Genomic DNA, 18,981 nt, shown 5'->3' on the forward strand with positions numbered 1-18,981 from the left:
GTTCTCCAGATTTCTTGGCACAATTTGGTGAGCACGTCCAGGGCAGCATCTGCTAGCTGAAAACGGGGTCCATTAGCCACTGAGAATCAGAATAATCTTCCATTAAATGTATTTTTTTCCAACATTTTTTCTCTTTGAAAGAGACTGTCATGTTTAATTATTTCTCAGTTGGCTCTACAAGAAGTGGTTATAAACTGAGAACACAACTCAGAAATGCTATGGTTTGGATCAGGAACACCTTAGTCTTTAGACTGAAATCATTGTTCTTTTGAGACAGGTTTTTCAAGATAGAGCAAGGTTCAGAGTTATTTAGAGGGTTGCTACAAGTTATAGTTGATTCAATGGCACATAACAATAAAAAGCAGTCATTATAGGGAGTGGGTAACTTTTTTTTTAAGGAATTATTGTTTTAGATCTTTTCCCCCATTCTCCTTGCATGTTATGTAAAGGTACGTGAAGTTAACATAGCTGTAATACAGAGAAAGAAAAAGAAATGCTTTATTCAGTATATTGAGGGATATAAGCAGGAATTAGAAGAGAAGTTTCTCAGATAGGACCAATACTCATTGAAAAATAAGAGGACCATTTTGAACATTTACATCATGTTCAAAAAGAGGTGTAGAGTGGATTCTTCACAAATTCAACAGTTATTTACAAAACAGCCATTTCTAGTTCTCATATAGGGAAGATGGAACAAAAAACAAAGCTAATAAATTAGTTACCAGTAAATGAAACAAAAGACACTTTTAAGTTAGATTGGAAGGGCCCTTTGAGACTAGATGATGAAATACTGAATATATGGATACAAATTCTACTGGTGGGTCCTTTAGCCCTGTATGGACTAACAGGTCTTTCAAGTCTCTGTGCTAGAAAAGTCTTTCTGATCTCATTTTAGAGAAAGTACAGAATGACTTGACGGGACCTGTACATTTTATTGATGACACATCTTGTCATTAAGGTGAGAGTTAACTAGTATGTGGCTAGTTGGTCCTCAGTAAAGGTTGGGTGAGTATATAAATAAGAGACTAACTCTCATCCTATTGCTCTTACTTTTTGTGTGCTCAGAAGAAAACTAATAATCTGCTTACAGAATATTTGGATCTTGAAGGATATTAATGACTGATTATTAAACTTTTGGGAACCTTTTGTTGTGGTATATCTTACCCTGAATTGGTTTTTGTTGGTTTGTTTTGTCCAGCTATTCACTTCAGCAAGCTCAAGCATTTTATGCATTTCCATTTCCCCAAATGATGGCTGAAACTCCTAGTGTGGAAACCATGAATGAACAGCAAATGTCAGCAGAAGTTCCAGTACCTGCTGCTGCTCAGGAGCTCGTAAAAGGTAGTTTTCACACCGATAGTTTAAAACATGAGCTATCGAAGTAGCAAGTTTATGTATGTGAGGGTTTAATGATGAATTTAGAATTAAAAAGTGTAATTAATTTAGAAAACAAACTTTTGGTCCAGGTCTATCTTTCAGTAGCTTTTTGATTTGGAGGAAGCTGTTCAGCTTCTCAGAACTTCATTCTGTCCCTGGGTTCAAAAGCATGATTCTCTCATTGGAATTGTTGCTGTACCTCTTAGGTGGGCTTGTTTCTCTCCTGTCCTGAGATGTCCCTGTTGATAGGTGAGACAGATCATGTCATCCTCTGCCCACAACTCTTAGTGGGAGGAGAAAAGAAAAAGCAGAAAACCGCCTCATTGCCTTCGGAAGCCAGAAAACCAGGGACACTGTCATCAAATGGAATTTGTCTCGTGATTTGCATCTTATTAAACCCTGAACCACCCTTAGAATAGCAAATGAAAAACACCACTGTATTTACTAGTATGTACACTAAACTCTTCTATACAAATATTTTCTGTTCAGCCCTTGTGAAGTGCGAAGATGGCACAGGATAGGGCAAAGTGTCTGATACATGACAGAGTTCAGGTCTGTTGTTCATAGGATTGCTATGAGTCATATGTGACGGAACGGCACCTAACAACATGAAACCCATTAGATGTTTGAAAAGTTTTTAAACATGAACTGAAGGATTCGGACTCAAGAACTTAGAATTGAATGAGGACACTTCTCATTTAATACAGTGTCCACGTAAATAACTGTAATATGGAAAGAAGGTCTCTCCTGGTCTTGAAATTATTCTGTGTAAACACAACCCTACCTATTTAAACCAGTTCAGAAGCTGACATCTCTTTTTTGAGTTTGTTTTAAGTGAAGGTTACAGATCATATTGGTTTTTCATTTGGTCATTCATCTATTTTGTAACATTAATGTTACTTCATTAATGTAATTAATTACAGTATGTGATCAGTATGTGTATTACCTTTCCTTTCACCCAGCTAACCTACTTATTAATTTATTTTTTTATTTTCTTGTGTGCCGTCCAGTCAGGTCCCACTGGCACAGGAGGAGATTGCCCCTCCTTCTCCAGTGCAGCAGCTGGTTCAGCTTCTTGCCACTGGGCCACCAGAGCTCTCTTATTTATTAATTTTTGCACCCCCCTCCCTCCCTTCCCATCCAAGAATGATTTTACCTTTGTGTAAATCTTTCCTTAGATTTGTATAATGGTCTTAAACCATAATCATCCTTTTGTGACTGACTTGTTTCAACTGGCATAATGTACAGAAGCCAGCTTCTTAATTTAGGTATCAGGCAAAGCAATCAAAACTTAAGCTACGTGAGGAAAAACATCAGACCAGATGGAACGAAGAGTCCAAGGCCTGTCCAGTAGGAATGCTTAGGGATCCTGTTTTTCTTAAACTGAGACTGCACCTCGGGATTCTGCTCCGGCCTCCCAATCTCATAGCCTCTCCCTCCCGGAGACTCCCCTGAACACCCACAGCCTCTGCTCTGGAGACCACCTGATTATCTACAACCTCTGAGACCACCCTGAACGCACACAGCTTCTGTGCCTGCCTCCCTCCCACTCGTTCCATTGCACCACGATTCTAGTGCCTGGAAAAGTCTGTCTGCACTTAAAACCTATTTCATCTTAAAAAATCCCTCAGTCACAAAAGGACAAATATTACATGATGCCACTGTTGTAGAATGGGACTAACCTCGGGGTTGGGGAGAGACTGAGTAAGATGGGTTCAATAATGTATACTGCACTGAAACAGAGGAGGGAGAAAACTGTTTAAAAGAGATATGTGACTAGGTATTTCTGTCATCACAGGAGTCTAGAGCCATGGCTACATGGTGGAGGGGACCTGGGGGAGTGTTTGTAAAACAACGAAAGAATCTTTTCTTTTACTTTTCCATAATTTTTGACTCATGTACTTATAACTTGTTAGTCAAATTTGTGTCTTCTAGGTTGCAACACCCCCATGATACATCTTCAAGGATATGAACATGTACGGCCAAGCACAATCAATAACAGTGCATCTAAGTTCCAAAATCAATCTCCATAATAGTCTATGTGTTTCCTACTGCCAAAGGGGCCCTTTAGAGTAGTGAGAGAAGATCTTCACCCTGAAACCCACAGCGTCCCTTTTCAGCAGGAAGTAGCTAAGAGAATACGCCATCCCCTTTTCCTTATGACTCAAGGTGAAGTCTCTCTCAGGGAGGAGTGATAGGGAATGGCAAAGGACACACTGGCAAAGGAGATTAATCAGAACTGACTTTGACAAGCACTGTGGCAATTGGACAATTAAAACAGACATTCGGATGGCGGGGGAAGAAGAACAAACTGGGGAGGAGGGTAGAGAGAATGGTGCAGCAATGAAGGAATGAAAACCCAAAATCCCTGTAAATGTTCAGTAAAACTAATAAAATTTAATAACAATAAAAAAAAATCCCTGAAACAAGCACTATTCTAACCTAGAAGACCTAAAAATTTATCTTACAAGTACTCTTAAACTATTTAGTATGTGCCAGGTACTATGATACTTTTTGGGCTCTAAAAGCCCAGATTATGCCCTGAAAAAAGTCATAATCTAGTAGAGGAAACCCATGTTTGCCTAAGGATGTCAAGTGATGGAGAAGGCCCGTGATGCTTTGGGAGCTAGTGGCATTAATTAAGCCTAAGTTAATTAGGCTGAGGGCTTGGGCAGCTTTCCAGGGCAGTGATGATACTGGAGATCCAAAACACCACGATGGGGAGACTTGATCACCAGACAGAAGAGACCAGGGGGGATTACAGACGAAGGGGACAGTGTGTGGCAAGGGAGAGACATGAAATGTGACTCGATCACAATCTGAGCTTGAGTCTGTATCTTTGGAGTCTGGCAAAGAAATGGTGAGAGATGAATGTGGATCAGTTTAGTCTATCCTGAAGGCAACTGTTGAGAGAAGATAAGCAGAGGAATGACATAGTAGATTGAGGTTTTACAGAAGTCATTCTGTAAGTAGAGGGCTGACTGAGGGGAAAAAACAGGCTGAACTTGCAGGCGAGGAGTGATTTTAGAGACTGAATAATCTAGGCAGGAAATGAAAAGGACCCGAACCTTTGACAGAGGAATACGAAGATGACAGACTTAGAAAAGACGCAGGAGGCTGGGTCACTGGCATGGTTGATAGAGTTCATGTGGGGAGGGCGTGGCAGCAGGAGTCTGGACATGACTGAGGTTTCTGGTGTAAGCAGTTGGGTAATGGAGGTGCACCAGCATAGTGACTCACCAGTACAGCAGTAGCTCAGTGCTTTGGTTTTAACTCTGGACTCTCTGCAGTCTAACTGCACTGTATTGAAGCTTCCCTCCGCCTTTGCTGTTTTTGTTCATAGGAGTGGCGAGCCCTAGATGTACTGCAGCTACAAGCCAGTGGTGGGGTGTTCGTGCCCCTGGCCCTCGCTGAAAAACCAAACCCAAACCGTTCCTGTCCAGCCGATCCTGTCTTAACAGGACGCTGAAGGACAGAGTAGAACAGCCCGATAAGATTTCCTAGGGTGGAATACTTCCAGGTAACTTTTTCTCCCGCAGAGCAGTTGAGGAGTTCAGACTACTGACTTTGCAGTTAGCAGCTGACTGCTTCACCACTGGGCCACCAGGGTTTTTCCTTGACTCTTGAGGAGGTGCTAAGTCAGTGTGAGGAACACAGGGGAAACTCCTTTCCAAAGATACTCAGGAAAATGCCAAACAGCAGTAGGGTAGACTCCTGGGCCTCTTGAGGTCAGTGGTTCATAAACGGGGAGGATTTTGTTTCCCAAGGGACATAGGACATCTGGAGACAGTATTAGCATGCCTGGCAGGCTGTTTACTGGCATCTAGTGGGTCGTGACTGGCGATTAGAGGTATGCTTTGAAACAGCCCGCAATGTTCAATGCCAGCTGGCATCAATGCTGAGGCTGAGGAACAGTGTTTTAGGGCCTAAGATGAGACGCCTAGTCCTGCCTTCTGAAAAATACTGAGGCTTCACTCTCAGCAATTTTTGAGTTCTCCTGTTGTCTATGTGTTAAATGGAATATGTACTCACTCTGAAACCACAAGCTACTTGAGGTTTTCTACGGCTAGAAATTGGAGTTTAAAGGTTTTACCTCTTTCTTATTTTTCTGTTTATTGTTTCATTTGTTTACTTACAAAGTCATCTATATTTAGAATTCTTGGGAAGCTGTACTTGGATATTTTGGTCTCTGGGGAGGCCAAGATGCCAAATAACGTGGGAGCAGTCATCCGTGGTGGTTGTTATGGGCATTTCTTCCCCAGGGCAGTTAGCAGGGGAGGAGGGAGGCTGGACGTGTATTCTTGACGCTGACTGGCTTCTGACTCCTGGTGGCCCCACATGTGCAGAGTGGCACAGGCTTGCAGGGCTGTGGCCGTTGGGAAGCATTCTCCACATCTGTCTTCCCAGGTGCCTCAGGGTGGTTTCGAATCACAGCCTTTCAGCGAGTAATGGAGCTCTTAGCTGTTAGTGTCATTCTGTGAAGGGAAAAGTATTATAAAGGAAACTGATGTTGGAGACGTAAGAGCTTCATTTGAGGGAGAAGGAAAAGGGGTGTTGATAGGATGCTTTTTCTAGGAAAGCTGCCTTGTGGTGGTTGTGTGCTGTTGAGTTGACACTGACCCATAGCTGACCCTCTAGTGGGTTTTCAGAGGCAGTTGGTTCACACAGTAGGAGATTGTTCATCCTTCTCCCACAGAACGGCTGGTGGATTTGAACAGCATGCCTTTGGGATTACAGTACAGCTTTTTACCACTAGTCCACCAGAGCTCCCTAAGCTGGCTGGATTTATAAATTGTGACTCCCCAAAAACACATACTGCAAATCATTGTGTTTCAGAGACTCCAAAAGGAAGAAAAAGAAAACCCAGGACAACAGAGCCGAAGAAGCCACTGGAGCCCAAAAAGCCTACCACCCCCAAAAAACCCGGCAAGTCCGCAAAATCAAAGGAAAAACAAGAAAAAATTACAGATACGTTTAAAGTGAAAAGAAAGGTAGACCGCTTCAATGGCGTCTCAGAAGCTGAGCTTTTGACCAAGACTCTCCCTGATATTTTGACTTTCAATCTGGATATTGTGATTGTAAGTGTTTTTTCATTTTGTGTGAGTTTATAAAAACCATTCACGGATTAATTTAACAGTCCCGCCGCAAATAGCATTTTGATGAAAAATAATCATTTCTCATTTCTTGGATACTCTATGATAAATGTTGCCACTTCCAGGAAGCTACCTGTGTTATGTGGGATGTGTAGGAGGGTAAGCGTCAGAGTTTTGGGCTCTCTGGGCTCAGCATCCTACCAAGTGCTTTGACCTCAAACAAGCTTTCCTCCTCACCCTTCTTCCTAAATACCAGCTTCCTGGCGGGTAACATGGATGATGATCGTACTGCCTTCATAAGGTTGTGAAATGATCCGTATGAGCTGTTTAGACACCTCTGGGAACGTGGTCCATAAAAGAGAGCACTTGCTACCAAGTTTGACCTTTGCCAGTGACTGTCAGAGTTATCCTCACAGGAGAATGGTGACACTTCCGAGAAATAAGCTTATGTCCTGGGAGTCAAGAACTAGACCTGCAGCAGCCCATAGGCTCAGATGTTGATTGTTCCAGACTGAAGGGAGTTAGGTGGGGATGGGAGGTCATCAGGTTGGTATTTAAAAACAAGGGCTTTCAAAGTGGAGGAAAAACCCCCGAAACAAACTCACGAAAAACATTGACTTACCTCCAAGTAGAGTACTTAGCTTGGATTAAGAGTAGCTAAGTGATTAATAATTAACTATTGATTGTGATGCTTTATTAAATGTGTAATTTAGTAAAATCTGTTTTGTTCACTCCTCCCGATAAAAATCCCAGTTTTTAAGACTGAAATGTGTAAATATTTTGCTGTGTAGATTGGCATAAACCCAGGACTCATGGCTGCTTACAAAGGGCATCATTACCCTGGACCTGGAAACCATTTTTGTAAGTTCAATGCTTTTTTACCCCCTCTCTGCTTTTTTACTAAATATGTTTGTTTACACACACAAACCAAGTAGTTGTGTTTAGGTCAAAAGGGAAACAAATTTTTTCTTAGAGTAAGTGAGATTTCTGTGTGTGTGTGTGTAAAAATAGAAATGGTTTGATTGATCACAGTTTAACATTTTGGTGTATGAGTGGAGAGTCATGAAAAGAAGTGCTTCTGTTCTGTTTGAATTGCTCTTGATGATTTTACCTTTTCCCCCCAATATTTTAAAAAATCGCTAGGTATAGTCATGGTAACGGTAGTACATCTTTGTGGCAGTGCAGGCAGAATAGTGGCCTTTCCAGATGGCCTTACTTCCCGGGAGAGAAATGCACGGGCCATTAGGAAAGATATAGATGCCATGCTGGAGATACCGTCTACTGACACTAGCAGAAAATAGGATTTCAGATACTTATAAGAATATTGCCAAGACCTTTGAAACCCAGTGTAACTACTCTTGCCTTGTGTATGAGTTGACTTACATGACTGTGCCAAGTAGAACAAGGGGATGATAGGACCTCAGTAAATAGTTGATTAGTTAAAAGTCATGTGAAAAACGGCTTGGGCAAATGATAGTGTGCATTTTCAGAGCCAGTTAAAGAAGTGTGCCTTTACTTTCTCCACAATCAAGGCATTTCAATATTCAGTCCACTTAGTTTATCTTTGATTTACTTAAGAGGAAAAGTGATGATATTGCCAATTATTAGAAATGAAAATTAACAGTTTGAAAATTTCCTACACTGACTGGTAAATTTTTGGATGTGTTTACCTTAACTGCTTGAGACAAGTCGCCTCTGTATCTGATAAGATCGTTCTCTTGATGAAATGAGATAATCCATGTGCATGCAGTTTCCCTCAGGAACAAAATTTGTTTTTTGTTACTAATTCAGATTTGTAGGTATGTTGGAACAAGTGCATAGGGTTCTTAAACGTTTAGTTTAAGAAAAAGCTTGATACCTTTTCAGTGATTTAATGAAAGCTGCACAGGGAGCCCTAGTGGGTAGGGAGTTGTGCTGTCAACCCACAGTCAGGTAGTTCAAATCCATCAACTGATCCTCTGAAGAAAGATGAGCAATTTGCTCCCATGTTAAAAAAAAAAAAGGAAAGCTGCACAGGCAGCAGCGAATAGGGTTTGATTCCGTTGTTGCAACAACCCTCCCACTGTGACTGAATTGATTTCAGCTCCCAGTGCCCTGGCCAGACAGTTGCCCCACTGGGTTTCCATGTCTATAAGTCTTTAACAGGTACAGTCTGCTTTATTTTTCTCTCTCAAGAGCTGCTAGTAGGATCAAACCACTAACCTTTAGCTAGCAGTCTATCACCTAACTCACTTTGTCATCAGCCCAGCTCATTGATTTGGAATGGACTCTTAGCTATGTCATCAGGGCTCCTCAGTACGAATGGATTTGAAAAACAAAAAGTAAATTTGCTTAGCATTAAATGGGCGCATACAGTTGTCAGACATTGGTAACTTAGAAACTTGCCAGAAAGGGCTTATCACAGTACCCAATACATATTAATTGCTTAATTAAGTATTTGATTATCTGTTTTAAAATGCCTTAAAGTAGTCTTTGTTTATTTGATTTTGTTTTTAATTTCAAGACTAGAACGTAGACTACATCAATTTATTAGGGGGTAAAAAGGTTCAGCTTCCTTTATAAAAATAAACCGCCTCCTCTCTGCGCAGGGAAGTGTCTGTTCATGTCGGGGCTCAGTGAGGTCCAGCTGAATCACATGGATGATCACACTTTACCGGGGAAGTATGGCATTGGATTCACCAATATGGTAGAAAGGACAACGCCGGGCAGCAAGGATCTTTCCAGGTGATTATGTAACGTTTCTTATTAAAACTTGGAGCCTCAGCCGTTCTGGTGCCTCAGACACTCTTAAAAACTAGCATATGTGACTGACAGGTTTAAGCTAAGACCAGCAAATGGGTAGTCTGATGTTTTATTGAAAGCTGCCTATATTTAGCTTGCTACCAACATTGTCATATTTATATTTTGATGACTTTAATTCACTTTTAGTAAAGAATTTCGTGAAGGAGGACGTATTCTAGTGCAGAAATTACAGAAGTACCAGCCACGAATAGCGGTGTTCAATGGAAAATGTAAGATTTACTTTTAAATTTGAGCTTTATTCTTTGCTAACATTATGGGCAAGATAAACATGTTTGTATTTAATTTTAGGTATTTATGAAATTTTTAGTAAAGAAGTTTTTGGTGTAAAGGTAAAGAACTTAGAATTTGGACTTCAGCCCCATAAGATCCCAGACACAGAAACTGTAAGTCTTTAAAAATAAATTTATAAATAAGCTAAATATGAATTTCTTTTCTAGGTAATTTTCCTTTTTATCAGTAGGCCCACAGTATTTGTTCTTGAATGATATATGTATCAAGTTGAACCAATACTTAGAGATTCAGATATTAATTTTATTAGAAAAAAGAAACATTTGTTAGTTGAATGACTTGATCAGTTGTTGTATTAATTGGCAGAAATATTAAGAGGAGTTGACTGGGACACTATTTAAAAATTGTAATGGTATTGACTTGTTAAATCCAGTCCTTAATCTGTTGTGAAACAAACTTGTAAATACAGACATCATCCTGATTAATAAAACTGCTGATTGCCCCCTTTAAATATCTTAGTCCACCTCTACTTTAAAGCCATATAAAAAGTTCACTTGGTTGCCAGCCTCCAACAAGCTCCTGGTGTTTGATCTATTGTTTATACATAAAAGCAGAATAAAATAACCCTGTTGTTTTCTAATTTTTACTTTCTCTAGGGCTTCTGGAGACATTTATCTCAAATTTTGCTGTTTAAATAGTTTTGAGTTTTGTTAAAACTTTAAAAAATCACATATCTGTAGTGCTATCTGTTATGGTCCACCAGAGTATTATAGAAATCTCAGAATACACTTTCTGCTGCCATGTACATTTGAAGTCTCCTTCTGGTCTTAATGATTGTTTCTTTGAACTTAGCTACTTGGGTAAAATTATCCTCGTGAGCTCACTAAATTCTTGTAGGATGTTGCAGACCTGTAGGATATTGCAGACTTGTTCAGTAACTGCCAGATAAGGCCAAGATACATTTCTTGGATCTGTGATGACAGTTGTGCAATAATCAGTAAATCTGAATCATGTCATAGTTTTACTTCTTATAAACTCTCGAAATGTATTCCTTATCATGTGTTAATAACCCACTGCTGTAACCTCATAGCAACCTACAGGACAGAGCCGAGCTGCCCTGCAGGGTTTCTGGGGTTATAAATCTTTGCAGGAACAGACTACTTCACCTCTCCCCCATGGGGCACGTGGTAGGGTCAAGCCAGCAAGTTAATTCAAGTGACCTTGAAGTTAGCAGCCAACTGTTTATACACTGTGGCACCAGGACTCCTGTAAACCATTATTTGATTATGTTAATGATTCAGCTTTGAAGTAACAAAATAATCCTGCTTTTTCTAGATCACTTTAGGGAGCTTTGGGGGCTTAGTCGGTAAGGAGTTATACTGCCAGCCTAAAGACAGGTGGTTTGAATCCCCTGGCTCTGAGGGAGGAAGATTGGCAGTCTGCCTCCATGTTTACAGTCTCTGAAAACCTCCTGGAGGATCAGCTGTGGGTCAGGACCCGATGGCAGTGAGCTTTGAGCTCAGGATGACTTTCACTGAAAAATACGCTACTATGAAAGCTACGACCATTTACACTTACATGTCTTTAGGAATCAAGGTTTTCTAAATATTGTGCAACCAGAACAAGTTCTTACTTTATGTGGTGGATGATACAGAGGCTAAATTTAAAATGTTGCTAATACCTATAATTCAGCAGCCTCATTCTCATATATTGTTCGTGGAAATGTAAATTGATACATGCTCTATGGAAGGCATTTTGTCTTAACCAAAATGATGCAAATGTCTATTAGCCGTTCCCCTTGTAGGACTTTATCAAACAGATATCCTCACACATATTTGAAATGAAATATGTATAGTGCTACTCACTATTCTACTTGGAAGCATCTTAAATAGTCATAGCTGAGCTCTGCTTAAGTCAGTTTTGAAGCTAGTACACAGCTCTAAAAAAACCCAACTCTGATATTTATCTGAAATAGAATTAGCTCTGAGATACATTGTTGAGTAAAAAAAAGTAAGGTACGGAATAGGAACTAGGGCATGTTGCTGTGTGTCGTATGCTCTTTAAAAAGGGGGAGAAAATATGTATTAAGACACATTTAATTGTACTTTGCCTTTGGGACAGGGTTGAGAGGAAGACTTTTTATTGTTGACTCCTTCATGTGTTTGCTGTTAAAAAGGAAATGCTATTTATAGATGAATAGTGGATGGAGAAAGCTTCATTGCTTTATTTACTTCGTAATAAATACTCCAAGTTTGAACTGCTATTCTTACTGAGTTTCCATATATTAATGTGAAAAGTAACAATTTATTAACCCAAGTAAAGATCAATCTTCAAAATCTTAGTGATGAGACGATCCAGTAGGATAGTAAACTTTCTGTAACTCAGCGATTTTATGATTCTAGCTGTGCTATGTTATGCCATCATCCAGTGCAAGATGTGCTCAGTTTCCACGAGCCCAGGACAAGGTTCATTACTACATTAAACTGAAGGATCTAAGAGATCAGTTGAAAGGCATTGAACGGAACACAGATGTTCAGGAGGTGCAGTATACGTTTGACTTACAGCTGGCCCAAGGTATGTTCCTATCACCCCTTTGATTCCCTTTGTGTATATACACATCGTAGAGAGTGTGGTAGAGTTTAACAGTTAAGCAGAGAGAGAAGAATCTTATCTGTAGCTGGAGTCTCCTTCATTAAATTCTTCCATTTCCTCCGGGTCCTCTTGCAGACACTGAAGATCTAAGAGGAACAACCACCTGCTTAAAATAAAGTAGGATTTTACATCTGTGCAAGATATCTTAGCACTGTGTTACAGATTTAAAAATTATGGCCATATGTGAACATCAGGAGCTCTGGTGGTGGGTGTGGTGCATTAACCAGAAGGTCTGTCCTTCGAAACCACCAGTGCACGTAGGCAAAAGATGAGATGTCATCACCCATAGAAATCTACAGCCCTGAAGGGTTACTTGAGTTAGAGTTGACTTGACAGCAAGGAGTTTGAGTTTTAAAATTTGGGTGAACAGTATAAATTTGTTATGTTTATATAAGCATGCCAGGAAAATAATTGTCGTCATTTCTGAGTAAAGTAGGTTTTAAACTTAGTGCACAAAATCAATTTTAAATTCTCTTTACTCCGGTCACAGAGGATGCCAAGAAGATGGCTGTTAAGGAAGAAAAATATGATCCAGGTTACGAAGCAGCATACGGTGGTGCTTATGGTGAAAATGCATGCAGCAGTGAGCCTTGCAGCTTCTCTGAGAATGGGCTGAGTATGTCCTGTCTTCTCTCCGTGTTTGTTTATCCAAAGACTTGGTTTTATCAGAATGAAGGGGGAAAATTGTCAGTCCAGAGTACGTTACTGAAGAGAGGGAATGTAATACAAAACTCTAGGAAGCTCCAGTGATGTGCTCTGTAGGGAGTTGTGCTGCTAACCAAGGTTATGCTGCTCCGATGGTTCGAATCCACCAGCAGCCAAGTGAGAAAGATGAGCAGTCTCTTCCTGTGAAGGGTCAGCTGTGAGTTGAGTTGAATGACTGATGAAAACTTGATGTTTTTTTAGGTTTAGTTACATAAACTTTTACAGTTTATTTTTCTCAGTCATCCTAGTTGGGTTTTTCTCAGGAATAGCAGGTGAGGATTTTAAAAGTTGCATCTGAAAATAGCAACAGTTCATTTCGAGAAGTTTGCATAACTTAATAACAGGTCTCCTTCACTAGACTGTTACAGTCTTGTCTTTGATCATTTGAATTGTTTAAAGAGATTAAACTAACAATCTTTCTCTTAACTTCTCCCCAGCACCTGGCAGTGCCGAATTGCCTGGAGCATCATCTTTGAGTGACATTCCAAATGGCCAGTGGATGACCCAGTCGTTTACAGACCAGATTCCTTCCTATAATAATCCCTGTGGGACTCAAGCACAGGAAGAAGGAGACCATGCTTAGAATGGTGTTTTTGGGTGCTGCTTAAATGCTGCAGTTTTATTGCAGTGGTCAAGAAGCGGACCTCAGTTCGCTAATGGAAGCATTTTATTAGTATCCTACTCCAGTAGCATAATCATAGTACAGGACAGTGTGTGATAGTATCAACTGTATGAGCTAGGTAGTTTGGACGGAAGAAGTAGAGTTTTCTGTGTATGAGTTTTTGTATTTGAATTAACCATCATTCCAGTTTTTTATGAACTATGTTTCGTTTATGAAGAAAATTATTTTACAAGTCACTTTTAATCTTGTAATATTTAAATGCAGCAGTCAAAATATTTATAGTTGATTTTTAACTTACTGTGTGTAAACCTAGTTACACCGTTGTCCTTTTTAGGCCTAAGAATGATACCCTGATAAGAATTATCACTAGTGAAGCGGCATAGATGTCGGTTTCCATCTATGAAGCTGACCTATGGTGGAACCTAGCTTGGTGGTTTTTAGAGGAATTGATAGTTTCCCTGAGTCTTGTTCACACTCAGACCTCTTTACCAGTGGTGAGTGTTTGTGAGAGTTGCTCACTAGGAGAAGCATAGAATGTGATCTCGCAGCAGCAAAGCTCAACCTGCATTGTCTAGCAGGGCACCAAGCCTCATCCGTGGCCCCATCTCTGTCTATCTTCTATATAGGCAGAAATGATTCTGTTGAGGTGCTAATTCCAGCAGTTGTTGTTGCTGTTATGTGCCATCAGGTCGCCTGCCACTCATAGCAACCCTATGTACAATATCTCTGAAGCCTGATGCCCTGTCTTGAGCCAGTCTCGCTGACTCCACACACCTACCCCCATTGCCCTAATTTCTGTATCCATCTCATCTGGGGTCGTCTTCTCCTGCACTGTCCTTCCACCCTTGTGGGCATGATGTCCTTCTCCAAGGACTGGTCCCTCCTGGCCACATGCCCAAAGTATGTCAGATGGAACTTGAAAATCCTAATCTCCAAGGAAAAACTTGATTTCGCTCTCTCCAAGACAGACCTCTTTGTTTTCTTGGCAGTCCATGGTATGTTCAAGACTCAAAGCAGTAGACCTTTTAAATTTTGTCACTTCATGTATGTTTTACTGGAAAGACCAAAGAGAAGGAGCTGAACCTACCACTTGTTCTGCTTTCTTCCCTCTTTGGTTTTGTGAACATGACATGGGCAGCAGTGAGAAATGAACTTTAAGGCTGATCGAAAAGTTGCTGGGGGTGTCTGATAATATTATTTAAACTGGTGCTTTATGTATGTGAAATGTACATAAATAATAAGAATTTCTTACTATGTAAATCTGATAAACTAGTAATTTAAAAATCATTTCTTTCCATCCTTGCTGTGTGTTACTGTGGACAAAGTGAACCTCACAGAAAGGTTAGTGTGAATTATGGCCCTTTGTGATGTTCCAGTGCATATCATCATGGTGCTACGTATAGTCCAGAACTACCACGTCTGGTGGGAATTAAACGAGGTGTTCAGGTGCCGTTTACATCTACTCCGGATCAGTCTGAATATTCTGATTTCAGATCTACCCAGGGAGCATGCTGTTTTTAAATAGGAAGTATGCATGAGAGTCCTCCCTGACACCCCAGGAAATTAGAAGGCCTTTTTCTTCTCTTTATAATAAGAGAAACAAATTCTTGTTGTGACTCTAAACATGCTTCTTTATCTGTGGCTATGATAGAACTTTTTTCCTGAAGTCTAGGTCAAGCTGTGTAAGTCATTCATGTCACTGAAATGCTGTACTGTACTGCTGTTTACATGAACACTTTGTGCAGGTGCTTGGAAGTGCCTTGCATCAGGGATTAGGAGCAATTGAATTATTTTTTCATGGGACTATGAAAAGCATGTAACTATGTTTTGCTTTGGTATATAATTTGTTGTTTTACAATAGGGTGGTTATTTTTTGGTTTTGTTTTTTTTTTGGAGTGGAGAAAATACCCTTTAAATTATGATCAATACTCACTAGGGAATGGTTTTAGAAATTTTCAAAGGATAAAATGATGATTTTTCCTTAAACAATACAGATAAGTAGTAAATGTTAACTTATCATGTATATGACAGTAAAAAGTTTTTTCATTAAATAACATTGAAAAGGTTTTTAAATTAAATTTGACGTGATGGTTTTTACAATAAAAGATGTTAAGAAGGGTTATCTTTAAATTGCCATCTTCTTTTCCCCTTGAACCTGAGATTACCTTCTGTTCACATGTATGATATAATGAAAATAAGAGAAATATGAAAATAAGACCTGTCCATATTTGAGTTTTCAGACACTGGTTTTTAAAACATAATAGGTATACAAAAAAATGATACTGGCACCTGTTTAAAAAAATTAAAATCAAGCATTCACTGTTAGTGAGTCCATTCCATGTTGGAGCCACACTATAGGACAAAGTAGAAATGCTCCATAGGGATGCCAGGAATGCCTTGTCTTTTCCTGGAAGGCAGCTGATTCAGTTAGCAGCTCAATCCTTAATTCACTGTGCTACTGGACCCAACCAAAACAACAAAACACCCAAAAACAATTTAGACATATTTCATTAAAAGTACATGTACACACATATTGTTGTTAGGTGCCATTTAGCTGAATATGACTCATGGAGACCCTATAAACAATAGATCTAAACCTATCCTATCCTGTAACATCATCTCTGATACACCCAAGCCCATTGCTGCAGTCTCTGTGTTACTCCTATCTTGTTGAGGGTCTTCTTTTTTTGCTGACCCTCCACCTTTCCAAACATGATGTCCCTCTCCAAGGAGTAACCACCTGTAGGAACAAGCCCAAAGTATATGAGATGAAGCTTTGTCATCCTTGCCTCGAAGCATTCTGATGAACTTTCTTCAAGATGCATCTGTTCTTCGGGAGTCCATGGGCTATTTAGTATTCTTCTCCAACACCACAGGTCAAAGGCATCAGTTCTGTCATTCTTATTCGTTGTCCAGCTCTTAGATGGACAGCAAGCAACTGAGAAGACCACGGCCCAGATCAGGCACACTTTAGTCTCTAGACTGACACTGTTGGGCTTTATCACTCTGGAGAGGTCCCTGGCAGCAGATTTTTCCAGTGCAACTCATCATTTGAGTTCCTGACTGTTGGGGTCAAGGGTGTTGATGATTGTGGCTCTGAGCAAGACGAAATTGTTAGCAACTTCTGTCTTTTCTCCATCTATAAGGAAGCTGCCTATTGGCCTGGTGGTGAAAACTTGCTTTCTTGATGTTGAGATGCAAACACTAAAAGTCATCAGTTTTGGTGAGCTAGGTTGTGTCATAATGCAGGTGATTGTTATGTCTTCCTTCAATGTTGATGCCACATTATTCTTCTTAAGGTCCAGCTGCTCAAATGATTTCTTCGGCATATATATTGAAAATGTATGGAGACACACTCCACTCTTGATTTTGAACCATGCAGCTCTTCTTTGCTCTTGTTTGGATAACTTCTGGATCTAGGTATAAGTTTTGCAAGGACCCAGGTATTATGGTATTCCCATTCTTCTCAGTGTTAGCTACAATTTGTTGTGATCCGCAAAGGCAAATGCCATTGCATAGCTGATAAAACACAAATAAATAGACATCCTCTGACACTCTGTTTTTAGCCAAGATCCATCTGACATCAGTGATATCCCTAGGGTTACAGCCTCTTCTAAGTCCAGCTTGTATTTCTGGCAGTTCTCTGTCAATGGACTGTTCTAGTAGTTTCTGAATAATCTTCAGCACCATTTGCTTGCATATGATATTAAGTGATATTCAGTAATTTCCACAGTCTGTTGGATCACCATTTTGGAGATAAAGATCTCTTTGAATCACTTGGCGAGAAAGTTGTCCTCCAGATTTCTTGGCACAAGCTGGTGAGCCAAAGCTGCATCTGCTTATTGGAATAATGTCAGTCGGTATCACTTCAATCCTGGAACCTTGTTTTTCCCCAATTCCTTCAGATCAGCTTTGACTTCTTTTATTGCCATTGGTTCTTGATGATATGCTGTTTTCTTGAAATGGTTCTGTGTCGGCCAGTTCTTTTGTTATGATGACTTATGTTTTGATGCTTCCTGGCTCATTCAAGAGTTTGCCCATAAGGAATATATGATCAGGCATTATTTGTATGACAACAGTCCAGAAGAAGAAGTATATTATATGGCACAGTGGACTGGGGAGGGTGGAGGGAGGAAATTATGCAACGATGAATAAATGTGTGTGTGCACGTGTGCATGTTTCTCTACTAATTTACTTACCAAACTCAAATATAAATTTGAACAAATTCTTTAATTTCTCTAACCCCCACCATCAAATTGTACAACCCAGTGATTAAGCCCCTGCCCCCGGCACATCCACATCCCTCTGCTTCCAGCCTCTCCTACCCTTCCTGGATCCTTATACTCATTCTGTTGATGTTGTTGTTAAATGCCATCAAGTCGTAGGTGACTCATAGCGACCCTATGAACAAAAGTCCTCAACACTTGTATGACTTTCATCCTTTCTCCAGGTTCATAGGGTTTCCGGAGGCAACTTACCGAAGTGGATGCCACTCCTGCTTCAAAGCTTGTTATAATCAGGGAACTCCACCAAACACTGTCCGCCATGGGTAACCATTAACACATTTGGCACATCAGTATTACAGTGTTCAGCTTCACAGCAACCACAAGTTACCTCTGTACGGCAAGTGGATACACCAGGGCTATACAACCTAGGAGAATGTTTGAACCAAAACAATGAAAAACAGGCCTGAGGACTGCAGGCCCGAGGGCCCTAAAGTATTTTACCATTCCAGCATGCCCAAATGCTGGCGACCTCTGGGCCAGAGACCCCCAGTTCATCTGGCAAGTCCGCTCTGCCAACACCCACTTGTGACAAAAAGAAAGCCACAAGCACCTGAGCATTCCATCATGGCCTCTCTTCCAGAAGCCAGAGGCTGCCTACAGCTGACAGACTACAATAGGGTTTTATACAATATTTATCCTTGTGGGACCGAGTTAGTTCACTCAGCAAAATGCTCTGTAGTCCCTCCATAGTTAGGTTGTAATTTACAAAATTATTGCTCCTGTGTGCTGCATGGTTTTCCATAGTGTGAATAGACCATAATCTCTCAATCCATTCATTTGTGGTTGGACATTTGGGCTGTTTCCATGTTCTTGTGATGGTGAATAATGCTGCTATGAACATTGGTGTACAAATCTCATTTTGTGCCCCAGTTATTCTCAGGGTATATTCCAAGTAGTGGAATAGTTGGGTTTGAACTGGGGATGTAGGGAGGAAAGTGTGTATCAATGAGTAAAATAAAATCCAACTTTAAACTATCATTAAAATCACAATGTTGTTAAGTACTGTCGAGTCACCTGTAATTCATAGCTCCCTATATATGACAGCTCTGAAGTCTGCCCTGTCCTGAGCCTGTCTCACTGACTCTAAAACACCTACTCCCCCCCCCCCATTGCCCTAGTTACTGTATCAATCCATCTCATCTAGGGTCTTCCTCTCCTGCGCTGTCTGTGCACCCTTCCGAGCATGATGTCCTTCTTCAAGGACTGGTCCCTCCTG

At 40.4% G+C, this 18,981-nt stretch overlaps 1 protein-coding gene across 1 annotated transcript; it reads left to right on the forward strand.

The window, feature by feature from the left end:
* The first annotated feature begins 1,205 nt into the window (after positions 1 to 1,205).
* TDG (thymine-DNA glycosylase) lies at positions 1,206 to 13,440 on the forward strand. Its single transcript, XM_006888551.1, has 9 exons — positions 1,206 to 1,341; positions 6,214 to 6,455; positions 7,262 to 7,331; positions 9,059 to 9,194; positions 9,399 to 9,481; positions 9,561 to 9,655; positions 11,903 to 12,074; positions 12,643 to 12,768; positions 13,295 to 13,440. Exons 1-9 carry the CDS (start codon positions 1,248 to 1,250, stop codon positions 13,438 to 13,440), a joined length of 1,164 nt encoding a protein of 387 aa, XP_006888613.1. The 5' UTR covers positions 1,206 to 1,247.
* The last annotated feature ends 5,541 nt before the right edge of the window (positions 13,441 to 18,981 follow it).

Source organism: Elephantulus edwardii, unplaced genomic scaffold (genome assembly GCF_000299155.1).
Source record: "Elephantulus edwardii isolate Elephantulus edwardi_28Jun2011 unplaced genomic scaffold, EleEdw1.0 scaffold00068, whole genome shotgun sequence".
In the NCBI taxonomy this organism is placed as follows: domain Eukaryota; kingdom Metazoa; phylum Chordata; class Mammalia; order Macroscelidea; family Macroscelididae; genus Elephantulus; species Elephantulus edwardii.